Consider the following 16,583-nt stretch of genomic DNA (forward strand, 5'->3'; position numbering starts at 1 on the left):
TCCACAAAATAATTATTTTATTTCTGCCGGTCCATAGGTGTAAAAAGGTTGAACATTGCTCTAGCCCAACTACTCCCAGAGACATCCACAAATCATGCTTAGAGTAAAGGGGATGAGAAGAGAGAGAGCGAGAAAGACAAACAATTCAAATGATTAGAGCTATTACCCACTTTTAGCCATCTTTACCCAGGCTGTCTAGTTAGTTCTTACTCTTTAAAGGTACCTTTCTTGTGCTTTTGTATTTTCAGTTGTGACCAATCTGAGGAGTGAGATCATTGACCGAGGCATACACCATGGCATCAAGCCATCTGGCTGTGCTGCAGGTTGGTTATGTGCATTGTTCACTAATTAAAATAAATAGCCATTTTATTGTAATAATATTCATTTATTGCTTGTGAACCAAATGCTAATGTTGTAATATCAATTAGTGGCACTAAAAATGACTTCTGGAAGTTGAATATGCTGCTCAATTAATTTTGTTATTCTAATATAGCCTTTATATGGAAGGAAAGGGTGAGCATAAGAATACACAAAGTTAAAGCTTGATAAATCTGAGAGCTGTGTTTTGAGAGCAGAGACTGTCCTTGACGTGCAGGATAAGCAGAACTTCATTCATGATACAAATTTGCAGTAGTGGCCTTGGTGTGCAGTGCTTTTTTTTTTTTAACTTTGTTACGTCTCTGGGTTCCGCTGCTCTAACTATAGTATGAAAACAATCTTTGTCACTCCTTAAACCACTTTGATTTAGCAAAATAAGAGTAATAAAGCTAAACAGCCTTTTTTCAAGGTAGACTGTGCTAAATAGGGTAAAAGAATAGTCAACAGTGGGACATTAGCTAGATCTTGTCTAAGCAGTGATGATTGGCAGCATATTTTCTTTGGCATGTTATGTAATCTATTTAGCTGGGTTCATGCTAAATGGTAAATCAGTCCCCCTGGAAAGATGTGTGGGATTTTGTTATTTTCTTACACTAAAACTTATTTTTGGTTCCAAAGGGAGTCTGAAAATGCTCAGGTAAGCACTTAACAATGGATATATTGCAGTAAAAAAGTGAGCAACAGGTAGACTCAACATGTCATCATATAGTGGTAGATCAGGTATGGCAAGAATATTTGTAGGTGTTAAGTCTCCAGCAGATGTGTACAACTGTGAGGTTATTAAGGACTGGACTTCCAGAAATGGAATGGAGAGTAGATTTCTAGATAGAGTTCTCATGGTTGCATTCTATGGCTGTCCATAAGTTGTGTATCTGACCACATACAGAACAGATACCTAATATTCTGCTATTGAGTATGTCAATTAAGCCACTTTATTGCAATAAACATCAGACCTGTTATCTTCCAGTTTTTGTGAGCATGTTGTGGTAATGATGTCCAGAAAACCTTAAAGTTGGAGAAACTGTGTGAATTGAAGTTTTTCCCATGAATTTGATTGTGCATGATCAGAAAATAATAAATTTTTAAAGCCCATCCTGGGGTCGCTCAAAACCACTGATTATATAAAGCTCTATTTTTCTTAAAATTTCTTATACATTGTCATCAGCAGCAGATGAATCCAGAGACGAGTGGGTTGTGTCCATCCACCAGCAAACATAGAGCACCAAGCTGAGCTCTGTTATATATAGGATGGTATGCTCACTGGTAAACCAGTATTCTCTATCTCTGCAGGCAGAAGGATGGTCTCTCTCCAGCTTCTGGTTTTATCTCCTGCTTAGTGTGGCCTGGGAGCGGTAAGCTTGGTCTGATCTGGCTTGGCTCCTGTTGTGGCTTTGCAGTCTTGGTTGAGTGAGGGGATTAGGCTTCCTGGGTGCCTATACTAGAGTATAGCTGGTGGTGCCAGTTCCCTACTCCTGTCTCCCTTCTCACGTTTATATCTATCTATCTATATATATATATCTATATCTATCTTCTATATATATAAAATCGGAGGTATGTATGTGTGTATGTGCCGCGATCACGCAAAAACGGCTTGACCGATTTGAACGAACCTTGGTATGCAGATCCCTCGCTACCTGGGGTGATATGTTCTGGGGGTCTCGCGGCCCACCTGCACACATGGGCGGAGCTACAAACAGAACATCAGATTTCACCCATTCATGTCAATGGAAAAAAAGTAAAAAGCTGCCATTCTCACAGTAATTCAAAAACGGCTTGACCGATTAGAACGAAACTTGGTATGCTGATCCCTCACTACCTGGGGTGATATGTTCTGGGGGTCTCTTCACCCAAGAATTTATATGTTCTTGCTCCTGGAGGTGAAACTAAAAATGTTGTTTATAATCAAGTTTTGTGTTAGTTGTATTGTATTCATTTTGTCAAATATTTCACATTATAATTTGAATATTGTACTTTTTATAAAGCTGTAAAAAATAATTTAATTCACCACTATAAAGTATCTTTATTTGAATCCATTTACAGTGTTATTGCTATAATTAAATACCCGTGCAACGCCGGGGCATCAGCTAGTATGTATATATATATATGTGTATATGTATATATATATATATATATATATAAATATAAAAAGTAAAGGCGGTTAACCCCAGAGGGAGTACAGTTGACTGGAGGCAACTTTAAGGAAAAGAGCAGCCATGTGTGTGTGTGTGTGCTTGTGTGTTTTCAGCCCAACCTAATCGTGATGAGTATGTTATTCCTTCCCCACCAGTTTTTGCTACTTGGCTACTTGGCACTGCACCCATATTGGGGGGACATCAGTCACTGTCCTCTCAGCCTTGGGGGATCTGCGGTATTCCTCGGTTCCCTGTTTCACCCGTTCCTCACATTCAGTCCTTGTGCTGATTAAATAAGTATGGTAAATGAGTAATTGAATGAGAGGATTGCATGTCAGTACTAGTGCTGCCTGATTCACGATTCAAATTGATTCACCGATTCATTTTGGGTGAATCGATTAAAAAACAAAAAAATATCGGCCTCCCGATTCATTGTCTGACCCTCGCCCCCTAAAGCAGGATAGTCAGTGCTGCATCTTGCCAGCCGCTGCCGCTCCTCCTTTAGAGGGTGAGGGGGAGGGTCAGTTGTGAAGTGCTGCAGTGTCCGGCTTCCCCCCTGGCCTCCCGCGCCTCCATTTACCTAATTCCAGCAGGGAGCAGCCTGCAGAGAGGATCGCCGGTACTGTAGTGATCCTTGCAGGTTGCCATAGGCCTTTGGAGCTGTCTTCCCTCTGCCGCGATCTTGCCTCTGATGTCAGAGGAGGGGCGTGGCCGCGGCAGAGGGAAGACAGCTCCAAAGGCCTATGGCAACCTGCAATGATCACTAAAGTACCGGCGATCCTCTCTGCAGGCTGCTCCCTGCTGGAATCGGGTAAATGGAAGAGGCATGGGAGGTCAGGGAGAAACATACAGGCCTTCCGGGGGAGGTGCAGTCCTTCGGGGGGGGGGGGGTCAGGCCTTCAGGGGGGACAGGCTTTCAGGGGAGGGGGCCCTGGTGTAGAAGTACATGGAGGGAGGGAGGGAAGGGGGGGTTCAAAGAGATGTGCATATGCCGGACTTTGGGGGGGAGAAATAAACTAAACTAAACCTTAAGTTTATATACCGCGTCATCTCCACAGGAGTGGAGCTCGACACAGTTTACAGGAATTAAAACAAAAAGGGGACTACAATGGAAAGTGGAAGAGAGTTGGTAAACAGAAAGGATATGGGGGACTTAGAATAATGGAGAGGGAGGGAGTTACATTTTGGAGAAATAATGGGTCTAAAAAGAGGAGAGGGGGAGAGAGATGGTAGACAATGGGATTTAAGGATGAAAGGAACAGAAGGGAAGAGATGGTGGACCCTGGGGTGGTGGGGAAGGAGGTAGAGATTCTGGATGGAAGGGTAGTTGAGAAAAGGTGGATCTGTAGATGGAGACAAAAAAAAAGGAAAGATGCCAGACCTCCAGGGGAGGGAAGGGGAGGACAGAGATAGAAGATTGATGGTTAGCACGGAGAAAGAAGAAAGAAGGAGACCCTGGCAAGCAAGAAGACAACCAGAGCCTGGGACCAACAATATTTGAATAATGACCAGACAACAAAAGGTAGAAAAACTAATTTTATTTTCTGTTTTGTGATTACAATATTTCAGATTTGAAAAATGTATCCTGCCAGAGCTGATGTTAAACTGCAAACGTGAGCTAGGATTTAACAGAGAGAGGAAAAGTCTTTTTTGTTTGTTTATTTTGTTTACACCACAGCGCCTGTGTGGTTAGGAGAAGGCAAAGGGGGTGAAGAGGCTATAAAATAAACCCAACAGGATGTTTTTTAAAAACACCCAATTGGACAGGAAAATCGAATTGAAAAATCGATTCAATAGGCTAAATCGAATCAAATTTTTTTTTCCTGAATCGGGCAGCACTAGTCAGTACTACTCTGTACTCGTGAGGGAGAGCTGCAGTCTCTCTCCAATGGGTTCAGTGGCTAAAATCAGCCAATGGCTTTGCGATAACATGCTTTCTCCAAATATCTCCAAAACTAATTGTTTACTCTTCCCTTGGAAAGAAAATATTCACTTAGCATCACCGATCAACATCAAAGGCACATTAATAAACTCCTTCAATTCAATCAAAATTCTCAGAGTAATAATTGACAACAAACTCTCTTATCACCTTCAGATTAGCACAGTTGTCAAAAATTGTTTTTGGAAACTCAGAATGGTCAGGTCTTTAGCTAACATTCTTGATCCACAATCTCTTAACATTTTAATTAATTCACTCATAATTTCCAAACTTGACTATTGCAATTCACTACTCAAAGATGTCTGCCCAAAAAATATCCATGCCAAATATTGTTTATTTATATTTAACTTTGACATGATCCCTCCCATTTCCTCTTGTTTTTAACCTTAGTTGTGTTCTTTTCTTTACCTATGACGAGTAGGTCGTGCATCATGTTGTCGGGCACTGAATCTTCGTCTGTTGTGCATTTGCCCACTACATTACTCAGTTTGGCGTCATCGGCCAATACATTTGCCTCTGAGGACGAGAACACTTCCTCCCTGGGTGTATTCTCATCTCACGGTGAGCTAGCTCCCATGGGCTGCGGCGGTAGAGGCAGGGGCTCAGAGTGACGTCCAGCCCAAGGGAAACCGTCGCGGAATTACTCTCTGACAGCCGTCCCAGCAGGCGATTCCCTGACGATATCTGCTCTTGTCGAAGGCGTCTCAAAAAGTCATCAATGGTCACAGCAGGGGTTTCAATGCAGCGAGAGGCACCGCCAACACTCTTCCCCTGGAGCGATGGTCTAGGACATGGCAACTCAACTTCAATGCCAAAAAATGCAAAGTTATGCACCTGGGCAGCCAGAATCCATGCAAGTCTTATACCCTTAATGGCGAGATCCTAGCAAAAACGGTAGCAGAACGAGACTTGGGGGTAATCGTCAGTGAGGACATGAAGTCTGCCAATCAAGTGGAGCAGGCTTCGTCCAAAGCAAGACAAATCATGGGCTGCATACGAAGGGGTTTTGTCAGTCGTAAGGCGGAAGTCATTATGCCATTGTATAGATCCATGGTGAGGCCCCACCTGGAATACTGTGTGCAATTCTGGAGGCCGCATTATCGCAAGGATGTGCTGAGACTGGAGTCGGTGCAAAGAATGGCCACCCGGATGGTCTCGGGACTCAAGGATCTACCATACGAAAAACGGCTTGACAAATTACAGCTATACTCGCTCGAGGAGCGCAGAGAGAGGGGAGACATGATCGAGACGTTCAAGTATCTTACGGGCCGCATCGAGGCGGAGGAAGATATCTTCTTTTTCAAGGGTCCCACGACAACAAGAGGGCATCCGTTGAAAATCAGGGGCGGGAAACTACGAGGTGACACCAGGAAATTCTTTTTCACTGAAAGAGTGGTTGATCGCTGGAATAGTCTTCCACTACAGGTGATTGAGGCCAGCAGCATGCCTGATTTTAAGGCCAAATGGGATTGGCACATGGGATCTATTCACAGGGCAAAGGTAGGCGAGGGACATTAAGGTGGGCAGACTAGATGGGCCGTGGGCCCTTATCTGCCGTCTATTTCTTTTTCTATGAGGGCTTGCTAAATGAGATTGCTCGGAGTGATTCTCTCCTCCAGAAGGAACCCACTGCTGGGACATCTGACAGCGTGGTGAAAACAAGGCGCAAGGGAAGTAACACAATCCAAGGAACAATGTTTAATTCCACTTACAATTCCCTTTTCAGTGGTTAAACCCCCAGAAGTTATCCTAGATGTCCTTTGGGATCTGGTGGTGAATCTAGGGAACTCTATCAATCCTCAGATAAAATATTTGGATAAAGAACTAAAAATTCAAAAGGAAGAGGTTAATTTTTTAAAACAAGATGTGACTTTTGTAAAAACTGAAATACAGAAAAAAGAGAAAGAGATAACATTCAAACAGAACCAGGATATGTTGGTAAAGGATAATATAATAATGCGGAGTAAATTGGAAGCTCTTGAGAATAATAACCACATTAATAATCTATGTTTGATAAATTTTCCCAAGATCTCAACAATTCCCCCAAGGGATATGGTACAGTGTTATTTTATGGAAAATTTAAAAATACCGGAAGATTCCCTACCTCCCTTGATAAGGGTTTATTATCCCAGGATAAGCATGCAGCATGTTCTCAACATGTGGTTGATGTCATCCAAGGAGCCCCATAGCGGACAGCTTTGCAAGCAGACTTGCTTGTAGAACTTTCAAAGAGTTCACGAGTGTCTTCCCGCTGAACGTAGGTTGTGCGTCTCCTGTGAGGTACCTCAGTTCTCTGTTTTCCGCGGAGCCAAGAAGCACCTATTTCTCAGCTCTGCCATCTTCGAGTTCACCTTCTTGCACCACGGCTGTCTTTTCCCTTTATTTCTTTTTCTTAGTCGCTGTTAAAAAAAGAAAAAAAAAAACCTTTTAATTTTTTCATTGTTTTTTGTCCGACAGGGCTTGGGCTCAGGCCCTGCTGCCGGCCCTCGTTTGGCTGCGGCCGTATTTTTTTCTATGTCCCGGCCTCGTACGGGTTTAAAAAGGTGTAGCCTATATAAGTTCTGCTCTTAATAATGGATCCAATAATATTGAGGACTAGTGTGAGAACAGCTAGATTGGTATTTCCTTGTAGCAAATATTAATTTTGGAATTATAGTTTAATATGTAGTTTGATCTCACTTTTCTGTACAAGATGTATATGCTTGGTAATATTGTAAAATGTTATAAATAAAATAAATAATTAAAAAGGTGTAGCCAGTGTAACTGGATGATTTCTCCACCGACCCCCACCGTTGGTATATTAAGTGCTTGGGTCCTGAACATTGCCCTGAGTCCTGCCCGCACTGTGCTACCCTTTAAAATTAGGGCTAAGGACTTCCTGAGGCTTCATATTCAGATTTTTCCTGATGTCTCGAGAGAAAGAGACAGAAGAGAAGATGAGAATTTCTAATGTTAAAACCTGGGGTGACGCAACTAGGGGGGGTCTCTTTTTTTCTTAGATACCCTTGCAAATGTATTATTAGATATTGTTCCTTAAAATATGTCTTTGTAGATCCTTCTCACTTAATTAGTTTTATCTCCCTAAAACGCCTAGAGATTACGTTAGTTTGTAATTATTCTAACTAAAGTCTTGGATCCAATTTTGTGGACTTGAGTGGATCAAGTTTAAAATTCAAAATAACAATTTGCTTTTCCATTTTTTAAATTATATATGTTTGTTAATTTGAATGAATATTTTCTCTTGATCATACTTTCTGTACAAGATGTTATGTTTGGAAAATAATTTGAAATTTCATTTAAAAAAAGAACAGCAGCTCAAGTTTTGAGCAGAGAAGAGCTCAGTGTTCATTGGTTACAGTTTTAAGCCTGCCCTTGGTGGGAGCCCCAGGTATGTGCCAGTTACAGCCAAGGTGGCCTTAGCGAGACTGCACTTTATCTTTGGGGGCCTTCGTGTGATGGATTGTTGGCATTTCTGGCCTTCCCTTGGTTCGTGGCAAAGGAGTTGTGACATACAGTAAGGTGCTTTCCTGCAAAAATTCTTAGTAGTGTTCAATTAAAAAAAACAAACCCACCACTGCTAATTGGTGAAGGCATGCTTTTATGGTGCCTCATCTGTCTCTAGGAGTCCAGTTTATAGCCAAAAAAGACTCAGATATTGTGAAGAATCAATGATACTGTATAAACACACTTTCACTATGAAAAATGCACAATGTTGAGTGGTGCAATATCAACACAATACTGGCTTTGTAATGATTTACAAAAAGAGGAAAAAGCCTCAGACAAGGGCCCTCCCACCTCCACAAAAGTGGTTTCAAGGTGGTTAAGCGATCACCTCATTGGCAAAAAAATACTCCATCAAAATGGAAAAAAGCTCTGTGCTGTGCTTAGAGAAGACATTAAAAGATAGAAGAAAATTCTTTTCAACTTCTGTTGATCAACGGTGGCTAGCGTTTCACAAATCTGCTGTCTCAGGGTGTAACACGTCCGATCAAGCTGGAACCAAAACAAAACCTTATGATTAAAATTAAAACATTGCTTAGTGAGCCAGTCAACATCTTCAAAAAACTAAAATAAAAACCAGCAAGACATACCTTTTAAATGGACCGCCAAATGCGTCTCCTGCATCCAAAAATGGCTTCTCTGAACTTGCACTGGATTTGAACACTCCCAGTATGATGACATCATACCCGGAAGTACCAACGCATCGATGCTCAGATGCTGTTGTAGAAGTGTGATTCGCTTAACAGACTAACTGTCAAAAAGTTAAGGGTACTCCAGATCATGATAAAATACTAAAAAGATTACATTACATTACAGATTTCTATTCCGCCATTACCTTTCGGTTCAAAGCGGATTACAAATAGAGTTATGGAAGAGGGGTTACAAAGTAAGATCAGAGATCGTTTCCAAGAGAGGGTTAAGTAGGATCATGGATTAGGGAGGGGATGGTAAGAAGGAGGTATTCGTGGTATTAAACTTTATTCAGGGATTTCTTGAAGAGTATAGTTTTTATTTCCTTTCTGAACATCTTGTAGTCTGGGATTGTTATCAATAGGTTGGAGATTTGGTTATCTATTTTTGCTGCTTGAGTGGCTAGTTGGCCGTCGTATAGTTTTTTCCATCTTTACTTCTTTGATTGGGGGTTAAGTGAATGGAGTGTGTGTTTTTCTATGCCTGGTAGAGGTAGTTTGGATGAGGCGGTTGTTTAGGTAGATTGGGCTGTCTCCGTTTATAGTTTTAAATAGTATACAGTAGAATTTAAATTGTATTCTTTCCTGGATTGGAAGCCAATGTGAATCGATGTATGCCTCAGTAATGTGGTCATGTTTCTTCAATGAGTAGACGAGTCTCAGAGCTGTATTTTGAATTGTTTGTAGTTGTTTAATCATTACTGCAGGGCAGGGGAAGTAGAGGATGTTGCAGTAGTCCAGAATACTTAGGATTAGAGATTGTACTAGGAGCTGAAATTGTGTTCTTTCGAAGAATTTTCAGACTTGTCCAAGGTTTCTCATAACTGCAAAAGATTTCTGTATTGTTTTGTTTATTTGTGTTTGCATGGTGCAGCCTCTGTCAATAGTCATACCTAGAAGTTTTAGGGTGGTTTGCAAAGCGTAATTGATAGAGTTGATTTCTAAGTTAATTGTGGTTGGGACTTTGTTATTTTCTAGGAGGATGAATTTATTTTTGTCTGGGTTGAGTTTCAGTTTGTGGTTTTCCATCCAAGTCGTAACTGTAACTAGAGTTTGGTGTAGTGTGTCTGTCATTGAGGGCTTTGGTTGGTTGAAAGATATGAGGATGGTGATGTCATCAGCATAGCTATAAGTGGTTAGGCCTTGTTTGTTCAGGTAAACGCCGAGAGAGGCCGTATATAGGTTGAAGAGAGTAGGGGATAGTGTGGATCCTTGTGGTATGCCGCAGAAGTTGAACTAAGGTTTGGATTTTTCTTTGTCTGATTTTACTTTGTATATTCTGGATTTTTAGAAACCTTCAAACCATGAGTATACTTTATCTGAGATGCCTATTGAGTCCAAGATTTGCAGTAGGATGTTATGGTCTACCAAGTCAAATGCCGCTGTCGGGTCCAACTGTATGAGCAGCATTTTTTTCCAATGCTGAGGTGTTGTCTTGCTGTGTCGATAAGGGAGCCTAGTAGTGACTGTGCTGAAGTTAGTTCTGAAGTCAGATTGCGTGGGATGGAGTAAGTTATGGTCTTCAAGATAGTTGGTGAGGAGTTGGCTACTAGTCCTTCTGTTAGTTTGATATATAGAGGTATTGAGGCGATTGGTATGTAGTTGGATGGGAGGCTTTTGGTCCTTTTGGGTCTTTTAGGATTGGGGTGATGATGATTTCGCTGAGGTCAGTCAGGAAAATGCCTTCTGTGAGTATGGTTTGCATCCAGTGTAGGAGTAAGGTACGGAACTTAGTGCTCGCTGATGATAGGAGATATTGTGGGCCGTGGTTGAGTTCACAGGATGCGTGGCTGTACTTATTGTAGAGTTTGTTGAATTCGGTCCAATGTATCTTAGGGAATTGGGACCAAGTTCTGTCTGCAGCACAAGATTCATTTTCTGTGGGAAGTATTGTGACTTCAATTAGGTGGGCTGGGTTACTATTGAGAGTAGCTCTGGTGTTTGTAATTTTATTCTTGAAATGTTCTGCTAGGAGGGAGGCTGAAGGGGAGGGGTTATTGTTAGTGGTCATGTAGGGTTTGGTGTTAGATCTTTTAATATTTGGAATAGTTTTTTGGTGTCTTGGGTTTCCGTGCCTATTAGGTTGTTGTAATGTTTTTTTATCTTTTCTTTTAATAGAAGTTTGTATTATTTGTTAATTTTTTTTCCAGGTGGTTTTCGTGTGATCTAGGTTGGTTTTTCTCCATTTTCTTTCTCAAAGAGCACAAGTTTTTGGCTCCAAACATCCTTGATGAACAAGCCCCACTATGAACCAAAACCAGAACCTGCAGACGATCAGACCAATGATTCGACGACAAATTACTCCTACTCAAGAGACAATGGTGGAGTTCCAGAGGATGGAGAGTAGCCCTGTTTCAGTAACTCCATACTATTATGACTCTAGAAGTCACAACCCAGTTCTACATTATTTGGTTGCTGTCTCACCCCACTATTTCTCCATAATGCAGCTGGGCTGAATGCTTAAAACTCTTAATTAGTTTAAATTATATATTATATTCAAGTGTGCTATTTCTGCTATGGTCTCTCAATGTGACTACTTTAGGTAGGGAAGCATTCCTGTCATCTTGTTAAACCATTGGTTTGCATTTTTTTTCAGAAGAGTTGTCTACTAATGTTTTCCCCCCCTGCCAAGCAGGGATTCAGAATTGACTGAAACAGCAGAAGCCATAATTTTTAAAGACAACCTACACTGCTCTATTCTAAACTCAAAATCCACTCCCAACCTCGAAATTCTTTCAGTCTCACTATCATCCAAATCCCTAACAGCTGCGTTAACAACAACTCTGTTTTATGTTCCACCCAAAAAATGGAACCTTGCCAAGGATGACTTCTTCGAATTCTTACTAACTAACTCTCTATCTAGCCCTTACAACCTACTATGTGGAGATATTAATATCCACCTTGAAAAAATAGACCAACCTGAAACCACAGAACTCTGGTCACTCATCTCTTCACTAGGGTACCTCAAACCCCCCCCAGTTAAAATCCATCAAAAAAGGCCATCAGTTAGACTTTGTTTCTTTCTCCTCTCGAGAGCTACCCAACCCCAAAATTATCTGGAAACAAGAACACTGGACCGACTCACTATGGTCGGATCACAGTCTCTGCAATTTTGAACTTGACTGCCAACTAAAAACTACGAGTCCAACAAATAATATCCCAAAAACAAGAAATAAAAAATTCCATACCAGCAGAGGTAATATAAACCCTGTAGAATTCTGGTCTCACTATGAGATCATATCAGAACAAAACAAACAAACCGATCAATTCATGAACTCCTGGATTACTGATAGCACCAATATCCTAAATAAAATGGCTCCCATCAAAACCCGCAGAAAGAGACTTAAAAACCTAGAGGGCTGGTTCGACACAGAACTGCTAATGCTAAAGAGAGACCTAAGAAAATCGGAAAGACTTTGGCTAAAATCAGGAATGCAAGAGCACAGAACCGCCTGGAGATTAAAAGTAAAAACCTACAAAAATCGAACCAAAGAAAAACGCAAAAACTTCTATGCCCTCAAAATCGACGACATTTCAACCAACAGCAGCAACCTTTTTAAGCTGGTAAATGATCTATACAATATAGAAACATTTATCAACACACCCGAAGAGACCACTCTAACAGCAAACAGCTTGGCGGATTTCTTCATCTCCAAAATACAAAAACTAAGATCCTCTCTTACCGACCCAACCAAGCCCCACTGGTGTTACCCCATTCTACCAGACTCAGGCGATTCCAGAGCTGACCTGTTCTGGAACACATTCTTACCCATAGACTGGCAAACTTTTAGTAAACACTACAATAAGTATGCCAACTCCTACTGCAGACTGGACACCTGTCCCCCTAATATCATGAAATCGGCCCCAGTCAATTTTAAGGCCAAAATGCTGACTTGGATCAACTCTCTACTATCCTCGGGGAAGTTCCCAGTAGAACAAGGGCACATTATGATTACACCAATTAAGAAAAATACTAAAGAGCCTTCTAACACGGCTTCCAACATTAGACCTATCGCCAACATCCCCCTGGTTACCAAAATAGCAGAAGAGATAGTAAACACCGAACTCACCACATACTTAGAAAAACACAATATCTTGCACGACAACCAATCCGGCTTCCGATCAGGTCACAATACTGAAACAATTTTAGCTTCCCTGCTCGATTACCTTCATCAACTATTCAGCCAAGGCTCTTGTGCTCTAATATTGCAACTCGATCTAAGTAGCGCATTTGACTTGGTTGACCACGCCACTCTACTAGACCTTCTGACTTCTATTGGAATCTCAGGTCATGTTCTCAATTGGTTCCATGGATTCCTGACAACAAGAACCTACAAGGTGTTCAAGGACGATACTACCTCCTACAGCTGGGACAACCCTTGTGGAGTCCCACAAGGCTCCCCCCTGTCCCCCACTCTATTTAACATCTACCTTGTCTCCCTAGGAAATCTCCTACAAAGCTTAAAGCTCAAATTTTTCATCTACGCAGACGACATCACAATAATCATTCCGCTCTCTTACTTTACCTCAGAGTTTCTAAACTCGCTATCTTTCACCCTAAATCAGATCGAACTTTGGATGTCAGCGTTTAGACTAAAGCTAAACCCAGAAAAAACTAAACTCCTCTTAGTATCCCCAAACGACAAAATTAAGGAAACTACGATACACATCAATGGACTTGACTACTCTATTGAGCAATCATTAAAAATACTAGGTGTCACTTTAGGCAAGCATCTCACACTGGAGAAACACACTGACCTAATATTTAAGAAAAGCATCTCGGTGTTCTGGAAACTCCGCACCATTAAAAAATACTTTGATAACACCTCCTTTCGTCTGCTGGTCCAATCTTCCATTCTTAGTGTCCTGGACTACTGTAACATCATTTATCTAGGCGCCTTCAAGAAAATCACCAGGAAACTGAGACTAGTCCAAAATACCGCCATCCGCCTTATCTTTGGCCTGAAGAAATGGGAACACATATCCCCTTTCTACCACAAGTTGCACTGGCTGCCATTCGAATCCAGAGTTCTATTTAAGTTCTCTTGCATCTGCTACAAAACAGTATCTGGTATGTCACCAGCCTATCTTTACCCCCACTTCAACCTGAACTATAATAAGAAGAGCTCCCGCAGAACAACTTTGTTCGCTTTTCCCTCACTGAAATCGTGTCACCTTAAAAGATTCCTCGAACGAACCTTCTCTTTTCAAGTGGCCAAACTAAACTCTTGGCTCGCCCAAATCATACTCGACAGCTCTTCATACCTCCCCTTCAGAAAAAAGCTCAAAACTCTACTGTTTAACGGACCAAATCCCTAACGCTCCCCTCTTCCGCCGTAACGTTTCCCCCTCTCCACCTTAGAAAACAGATCAAAACCCCTCTTTGCAACAGACCTATCCCTTAACGCCCCCTTCCCCCATCTCAACCCCCCCTCCCCCCCTCTCCTCCTCCTTACTTTCCCGCCTGCCCCCCTTCTAAGTTCGTTGCTCCCCCCCTTTTTTCCATCTAATATGCTTTGTTCCCCCCTCTCTTAAACTCAATTGTATCCTACTACAGCACACACTGTATGTACCCCGTATTTAGCCCCACCCTCACCTAAATTGTTAATGTAAATGAGTTTGACCCTACGATTGCCTTGTTATGTTCTTTTTTTCTAATCGCACTGTATGTAATTCATCTATATGTTGTGAACCGACTTGAACTCCCTGGGTATGGCGGTATACAAAATAAAATATTATTATTATTATTATTATTATAAAAGTAGACTAGATGGACATTTCAATCTTTGCCTGCCATCTGTTTTAACATGTGAGTAAAACTTTCTCAAAGAGCACAAGTTTTTGGCTCCAAACATTTTATCACAAGATTATATCTATTTCTAATGCAAACAGAACAGAGCAGACACTTCTGCCCTATGGCTAGTTTTCAAAGACCTTCCTCACTTCTAGCACTTAACCAAAAGCTCAGTTTGCATGTAAATGGTTTGTTCTTAGGGTGCCTGTATATCTGAAGTTATCCCAGGACAAGCAGGCAGCATATTCTCAGCATATGGGTGACATCATCCACGGAGCCCCGATGTGGACAGCTTCACAAGCAGACTTGCTTGAAAAACTTTAGAAAGTTCGGGGACTGCCGCACCACGCATGTGCAAGTGCCTTCCTGCCCGACGTAGGATACGCAACCTCGCTCAAACCTTCCTCGATGGGGAAGTCTTTGTCTTCGGGGAAATCAGCTAAATCTTCTCCTGAAGCACCGTTATCCTCAGTGTCTCCCTCAGGTAAGGTAGCTCAGCCAACTCCTCCGGACATGCCACCCTTAGAACCGGTGGGTCCGAGGCTACCCAGGAAACGTGTCTCAAAATCGAGGCAACACTCTTCCTCGAGGTCGTCTTCCTCGGAGTCCATAGCCTTACCAATTGTATCAGATCCAGTGGTCTCAGTGCCTGCTTTGCAGAATATGTTGGAAACCATTCTGCATCAGGAGTTTGGTAACATGCTTGCCAAATTAACTCCTGCCTCGACTCTGCTTTCTGCAGTCTAGCCTGAGCACTCAGCAGTATTACAAGGAGTCGAGTCCTTGAGAGTGCCTCGAGCTCAATATACACATTCTGTGCAAGGAGTTGAGTCCTTGAGAGTGCCTTGAGATCATTCTACACACTCTATGCAAGGAGTTGAGTCCTTGAGAGTGCCTCGAGATACCTCTATGCAAGGAGCTGAGCCCTTTTCAGTATCTCGACGTTGTTCTCTGACTTCCAGTCCTACCTCTTCACATAAGGCATTGCCCTTTTCGAGGCACAGGACGAGGACTCCTCGACATTCATCTTTGAGGCTGGATCCGACTCAATCACAGGACCGTGATTCGAGGCATAGTTCTCCACATCATTTGTCGAGGCATTCATCGAAGCCCAGGTCTTCTTCTTGAGACAGGTCTCATTTATCGAGGCATCGAGATTCTTCGAGACCAACTCCTTTGTCAAGGAGATCTGTTGTAGAGCCTCACCATTCTCGTCAGTCAAGTTCTCCTGTGAGGTTTTCTTCACATTCTAGAAGTGGGTCATCTTTGCCTATGGACTCAGATCTCAGGAATCAATACTCCAGAGAGGCTTCACCTTCGTTCTCTGCTGTGAGGGGTACCTTGAGGGGTTCCCCTTTACCTTCTCCTCAACAGGGTCATACCTCTTCAGATCCGTTGTCCGTTACTAAGTTTCTATGCCAAATGAGTAAAGATCTTAATATCACTTTGGAATCTGACTCAAAATACTCTGAGTATTTGGAAGAACTGGGTATGTCTCATCCTCCTAGGGAGTCTCTCAAATTACCCATGAATGGCATTCTTTCTCAAGCTTTCCAAAAGAAATCTTGATGCACCATATTCTGTTCCTGCTGTACAAGCAAAGATGAAAAATCGATATGAGATGGTCCATTGTAAGGGATTTGAGAAGTCTCAATTATCCCATCAGTCTCTTCTCGTGGAGTCTACTTTAAAAAGAACCTATCCTGCCAAAGTTTATGCCACCATCCCTCCTGGCCGAGAGGGCAAGACCATGGACAAGTTTGGTCGTCGGCTGTATCAAAATTCAATAATGACAAACCAAATTTTGAACTATAACTTTGTCTTCACATTTGGTCAACGCTATGCCTGTTTTTGGTTTTTTTCTTCAAGTATCTTCCTCAACAGAGTTTCAATACATGCATCACACTCTGGGTCAACTTCGCGTGCATATGGTTCAAGCTACATATGATGCGTTTGAAATGTCCTCTAGAGTCACTGCGTTCTTGGTGACGATGCGCCGGCTGGCCTGGCTTTGCACTGTAGATATGGACCCGAATCTACAAGATTGACTGGCCAACATCCCATGCCAGGGCAATGAGTTGTTTGATGATTCTATTGAGGCAGCTACAAAGCACTTATCTGAACATGAAAAGTTGTTTGCTTCCATAATC

The 16,583-nt window shown here is 42.0% G+C and overlaps 1 protein-coding gene across 10 annotated transcripts in view; it reads left to right on the plus strand.

The window, feature by feature from the left end:
* Positions 1 to 16,583, plus strand: part of ZNF148 (zinc finger protein 148) — a 170,396-nt gene that overhangs the window by 17,887 nt on the left and 135,926 nt on the right. For all 10 annotated transcript variants that reach the window (XM_033944620.1, XM_033944619.1, XM_033944618.1 and 7 more), the window contains exon 2: positions 249 to 323. In XM_033944620.1, coding sequence (XP_033800511.1) covers positions 294 to 323 — 30 coding nt within the window. In that variant the 5' untranslated portion in view covers positions 249 to 293. The remainder of the gene's footprint in view (positions 1 to 248; positions 324 to 16,583) is intronic.

This window comes from Geotrypetes seraphini, chromosome 5, assembly GCF_902459505.1.
Source record: "Geotrypetes seraphini chromosome 5, aGeoSer1.1, whole genome shotgun sequence".
Classification (NCBI taxonomy): domain Eukaryota; kingdom Metazoa; phylum Chordata; class Amphibia; order Gymnophiona; family Dermophiidae; genus Geotrypetes; species Geotrypetes seraphini.